General features: G+C 44.4%; 1 protein-coding gene across 1 annotated transcript in view; it reads right to left on the reverse strand.

The window, feature by feature from the left end:
• Positions 1-6,303, reverse strand: part of enah (ENAH actin regulator) — a 79,172-nt gene extending 72,869 nt beyond the window's left edge. The window contains exon 1 of the mRNA XM_087176309.1: positions 6,142-6,303. Within this exon, the coding sequence (XP_087032435.1) occupies positions 6,142-6,155 (14 nt within the window). The 5' untranslated portion in view covers positions 6,156-6,303. The remainder of the gene's footprint in view (positions 1-6,141) is intronic.
• Positions 6,304-6,332: the final 29 nt, after the last annotated feature.

Genomic DNA, 6,332 nt, shown 5'->3' on the forward strand with positions numbered 1-6,332 from the left:
GGGGGGGGGGGGGGGGGGAATGAGAGAGCACCTGTAATAAGCTCCTGCCTCTTTTAGCAGCACAGATGATGTGAGGGAGGAGAGGAGGAAGAGGGGGAAGGAGGGAGGGGAAAGCTGGACAGGAGGGGGAGAGAGAGAGAGAGAGAGAGAGAGAGAGAGAGCGCCCATTCATCAGATGATTCATCATAATGTCCATTATAAAAGCATAAGTGGTTGATTGAGCCTCGGACACACAGAAGCCTGATAAGTGCAGCCTGTGGTGACTCCGCACAAACTCATTCTTACAAGTGAAAATATTCTGGTGTTTTCAAAAGAAGCAGAGAATCACTTTTCTTATAAAGTCAGTAACAAATTCTGTTCATATTAGTTAAAAAAAATATGTCCAGTTTTAATGTCACAATACAGTTTAACTCAGCTTTAGGTCCGTGCCTATAATCCAGGTGACCAACCATCGGTGGCTTCGTAGTAGTATAATCATTTATTTGCTGTGATGCTAGAAGTGGGCCAAGAAACGCCTCATGGGAAGCAACTTTTTAATAAAAAAAAAAACGAGGAACTCCTGATATCACGTAACAAATGCATGAGATAACGGCGGCCTGGCACAAGGTCAGGTGAGAGGGTTTACGGCAGGACGGGTAAGAGATGATACACAACTGAGACAGTTTGTTCCCTCCTGGGACCACAACAGTTTTTAGCTGCTGTGTTTTTGATTTTATGTGAAATAAAGACTGAAAGACTAAAGTCTAAATAAAGACTGGCCCAGGGGAAGATTTCTCCCCCCCCACACATCGGATGTAATGATTAGCAGACATGATTTCAGCATGAATTCAAAAGCCTAACTACCATCAAATATTATTAATGTTTGTTTTTATCATTAATCATTAACTTGATTTTGCCAAATAAATAGTGAGTCTGCATCAACGTATGAGTATTGTGTTATAACTTCTTTATAATTGTTTATTTATGATTAATAAAGTGTTGACAACCGAATTGATAACCTAATTATAAACCATTTATAAATCCGTTATAAGGGTATTCTTATTGTAAAGAGGCCTAAAAGTCAAACAGTGTACAGATTACACCAGTCACCACTGATCAGCACACGTTGTTATCCATACACCCGCAATAAGATAAGAGGATATCAGTCTAATACGTTAGTCGGGCTCCAGGAAGTATCTCGCTTCATATCAAGGTGAGATATGGGAGAAGGTGAAGAGCGGATGAAGACGACAGAGATACCGCCACGTTCCCGTGAACGGGAACAAAAGGCGGCGGGGGAGGAGAGAGAGATGGAGGTGAAGTCTCCTCTCCCCCTCAGGCCTGATGCCATTTCAGGTTGTGTCACCGGAGGAGGCTGCGGGCACAGGTGGCTCAAATGCCACGGACACACACACACACACACACACACACACACACACACACACACACAGCGTACAGGAAACACCAACCACCTCAGAGCGAGCAAGCTGCACGTTGACAATGGAAACTTTTGTCAGTGATTTGGATCCTGCCATCGCAGTCGGCCATTTTAATGACAGTTATTGCCTCAAACGCCCCCTGACTTTAATATTCATTCATATATGTTCTCAGTGTATTTACATGTACGAATGTACAGGAAATAAACGTGTTTGTAATTCATGCAAATACTAACTATGGACAACAACAACACGTTCCTGTTTCCTGCTTCATTCAGACAGTGGTTTTATTCACGTCATTTAAATTCTAATGTGAATAAATCACGAGTTGTAGTTACTCACTAAAACCCTTTGAATACCTCCGGTCTCTCTCGTTCGCCACACACAGTGTTTCAAGGTGAGGAAGAGGCCGTTACCGACACGGCCACAGATCTGACGCTGAATCTTCAAATCATTCAAAACATTTTAAACCAGAGCTGAAATCCAAGCGCTAATCCAAGGAATAACCAGGAGCTGCGGCTGTTAGTAAGACACACACACACACACACACACACACACACACACACACACACACACACACACACACACACACACACAGAGATCATACAGGTAACATATACACTTGTCTGATTCTCTCTCTCTCTCTCTCTCTCAGACTGAAATAAACGACATGAATATTACAGTGAAAACCAGATTTAATTAGAGATCTTCTGTCTCAGTAACGTCAGCACGGTTTTTAAAATGACCCTTTGACACAGTCTCACTCAGCATCAGCCCTCCTCTTTAATTAAACTCTATAAACAGCCTCCTCCTCTCAACGTCCGTGTGTGTGTGTGTGTGTGTGTGCGCGTGTGTGTGTGTGTGAGATGACATCATGAGGCCAGTCAGCAGTCCTTTTTGCCACAGCGGGCAACAAAGAACAGAGAAGAAGAACAGAGCTGACTACAGAGACTGAGAGCTTTGATTTTCTGTAGGTGGCGTTATTTTGTTTTCTCTGTGTGTGTGTGTGTGTGTGTGTTCAGCTACAGTCGTTATTAGCGGCTACGCTCATTGGACCTTCAAAATAAAAGCAAGATATTTGAGAATTTTCAACCGTGACCGACTGACCCTGATTATCAGATTAAAGCAGGTTACTTTCTGATTATTAACCCTTTAAATTTCTTTCCCACTTGGCTACTAATTTTTCACTTGGATGTTATTTGAAACTAGGTTTTCTACACGAGTTACAAAAGATGACATTCGATAAATGGTCTTGTAATCTTTTTAAACCCAATCAACCAATCGATCAAACTTCATTTGGTTAGCACTCTTCATACAGGTTGGTGCGATGGGAATGAGCCAAATGTTTGACGAGACACAGGATAAAGCAGGTCAAGTCCTCAGAAATAAAACTCAAATTAACTTGAGTGCAACTTTCACTCACTCACACACACACACACACACACTTCAGGCCAGAACAGTGAAACTTAAATATAAACTGTGTCTTAAAATCTCCAGACTTTCCTCCGTCCTGTTTTGTGTCGCTGATTTGATCATTTTATTATGTTTGGTTGTGTTTTATTACTTCATAGCATCAGTGTAAGCGTTTATTTGGTTCGGGTAGTGTTTTATATTTTGATCAAATGAATATTTCCACTCAGATGTTGGTCACCGTCCCAGCTTTGTAACAGGCCAATACACTTATGAATAAAATCCTCTTGAATGGCTGAATCTGAATCGTCTTAAAAACTAGAGATGGGAGAGAGAGGGACGCTGAGAGAGAAAGAGAGAGAGACTTATTTTTAGGCAAAGTGAGCAAAGAGAAAGATGAATTGTTTTGGTGCGAGGCTGTTTCCCAAGGTGACTGGAGAACAGGCGGGGACGGCAAAACACAGGCAAAACAAACAGAGAGAGAGAGAGAGAGAGAGAGAGAGCAGGAGAAAAGAAGGACGAGAGGAGAGGAGAGGAAGCGACAGCGGACAATATTGGAAAGCTGATCGTAACAGAAAGGGTCATTAATAGCGTCTCGTGCAGCTTCGGCGTCCGAAGACAAAACAAGACAGAGATGAGCAGGTGACAGCGAGGTCACAAACCATCCGCTGCCGTCACGGCGCTGAAACACTGTTCGTTTCATGGTAACGATAAAAAAAAAAAAAAGTGTCTCCCTCCTGCTGAAACACAGACGTGTTCGAGTGTCAGGGGGAGTGAATAGCTAATAAGCTCCATATCAAGTGGCAAACAGGTGCGCCGAGACTGCTGGGGTGGCGTGTTCATAAGACGGTGGCGTCGCTGGGATAACAATGGTGCTTTTTAATTCTCTACAAAGGCGTCCTGACAATATAGTTCACACAACACCCAGGGTGTGTGGACGCCCCCTTCCAATAAACAGAGAGCCTCAGATCACTGCCCAAAGGACTAAACTCACCAGACTGCCGCGCAATAAAAAGCCGCTTTTTGTCCTCAGATATCTCTGACAGGATGTTTTCAGGTACACTGAGCCGACGGCGGATCATTTTACACGAGGGCGCACCTGAAACTGATATTGTTCAGCAGAAGCTGATGTGCTGCTCTGGCATTTTGTTTTTCACTTCTCATCGAAATCTTGACCCTGAGGAGCAAACCACTTCCACACGGACCGAATATCTTTCATTAAAACAGAACAGTGCAGCCTTGAGTCTAGTTCCCACCTGGAGTCAAGCAGGTTTTTAAGGCTGGTTTTTTTTTGGTATCAGTGATTAATCTAATATGACATCAACAAGCCTTTACCTGCCAATGGTGACATCGTGTCGGCTGGCAGGTGTGTCAGCAAAGAAACTGCAGCGTCTTTAATAAAAGCAGAAATTACACAAGACTCTTGACAAACATCTAGAAGAGACTTGAGGGCATGAGGGGTTCACATGCAATTTATCAGGAGCGCTAATACACAGACTCTGGTGGAGGGAGTTTCTGTTTGAACCTGGATTCCAGGTTAATAAAAACACCTGGATCGGCGAAGATCAGAGGCAAACAGATCTTTTAGCAGAGAAGCAGGTTGACGCTCACAGTTGCTTTCATCCATTTAAATGACAAAAGGTCGTTGGAGGCAGATAATATCAGTAATGAGTAAATGTTGAAGCCAGAAGTTAATTGGCAAAAGCTGGAAAATAAATTAGCTGTTTGTCTGCTGCAGCAGCACTCTGGCGTGTTTTTGCAGATCAACAAATTCAACAGAGTCGAGTCGTCTGTAATGAAACAAACTAAATCAGAATCTGCAACTTCATGCTATCAGCTGCTGCCGACCTTGGTTGTCCTTGCGGTCGCTTTGAGGATCAGGACGATGCTTCACAGTAGACAAGGTAACGTCAGGATGAGTGACAGGTGTGAACGACCGAGGAGGAAGACACTACTAACTAAGAAGGTGCATTCAGAGGGCGCCGACCTCCGGCAAAGGCCAGCGTCAAACAACGTATACGAAATTTTTTTAATTTATAATAAATCATTCAGATCTGTCCCAAAATGTAATGATGTCATCACTGGCCAATACTCCATCCATCCACCAAGTCACCCTAACCCTGACCCAAGCAGGTAATAACACTAAACACTATTTATTCTAACTTCAACAGCCCGTTTTCAAAGCACTCAAATGACATTTTCACCTGTCATGGTTCAAATATAGCTCAGTAATCAATAACATTGACAAATGATTCACCTTCAATATGAATATCCTGTTATTGAAGCCAAAGATCAGTGTGTTTAGCTCTAAAAATGAAGGTTATGAGGAGAACTAAAGCGTCTAAACAACCCGAACTGACATCTGACTGAATTCCCCCATTCACAGCCTCGGAGCAAAAACAGACAGCAGGACGCTACAATCCTCTCTGCGGGACAGGAACGACTGTGACTTGCTGTCATTTGACCTGCACTGCTTTTGTTGTCCACACTGGACAATGATGTCATTGTTGCCGGGTGAACTCGTCCTGCAGCCGACGGGAGCGACAAAAGGTGCCGTGCAGACAGATGCTAAGTCAACACTGCAGCTTTGTGAAGGAGGGAACAAACGGATTCAAGTGCGTTCTCCACAAGTTCTCCACAGCGCTCACACCGACACGACGCCGCAGATGCTGAATTTGCCAACAGTAAAGAAATGACCATCGCAGGGACACAAAACTCCCCCATCGTGACCGCTAACACGCACGTTTACAGGAGCCCCGGGGAGCGAGTCTGCAAAGAGCTTTTTACATGTTTCTCGGCTGCAAGTCTTTCAGGAAATAAAACGGCAGCAGCAGAGGTGTCCCACCACCTCACGGAGGGATGAGTCCTATCCAGTAACAGAGAGAGAGAGAGAGAGAAACTCCCTTCGATTGGACTCGACGAAGTTCAACAGCCACTTCTATAAATATAGACGCTTCTCATCTGGTGAGAGAGGCCTTTTTTGACAAGGGCTCCGAATAATGAATGAATAGGTGGATGGCGCTAAAAGCTAAAGCTAGTTTTGTCATCTTAGTGGGAGGCAGTTGGACAAGGGTACGGATAGACAGGTAGAAAGGCAGAGGCCGACGTATTCGAAGACCGGGATAATCCTCAATCACAAACTGGTTTCTAAGATCCCTCCGAGCTCGGATTGTAAATGCTAAAGCTGCTTTACAGGTGATAATACGGAGGGTGAGTAAAAATGTTTAATACAGCTGATTAAGTCTCTGCGATTTTCTCGACCCCTTGAATCCTGTAGTAGCTCCACTTGCTTCTCAACCGCCCCACTGAAACTTACGAGTCACGAGTCATCTTGGCATCAGTAACGGCCCCGAATCCGGCGTCTCCGACCGACAAAGACAATCTGTTGTTGGGTTGCGTTCGTTCCGATTCTTTCCAGTGTTCACTTTCTCCACAGACGGGCAGACTGAGCAGCTGCTTCGCTGGCTGCTGGACTGACTGTCGGACTTCAGAGTGTGGGGGGTGGGG

This window comes from Seriola lalandi, unplaced genomic scaffold (assembly GCF_002814215.2).
Source record: "Seriola lalandi dorsalis isolate HSWRI2012SDOR001 ecotype SW California unplaced genomic scaffold, Sedor1 jcf7180002054544, whole genome shotgun sequence".
In the NCBI taxonomy this organism is placed as follows: Eukaryota; Metazoa; Chordata; class Actinopteri; order Carangiformes; family Carangidae; genus Seriola; species Seriola lalandi.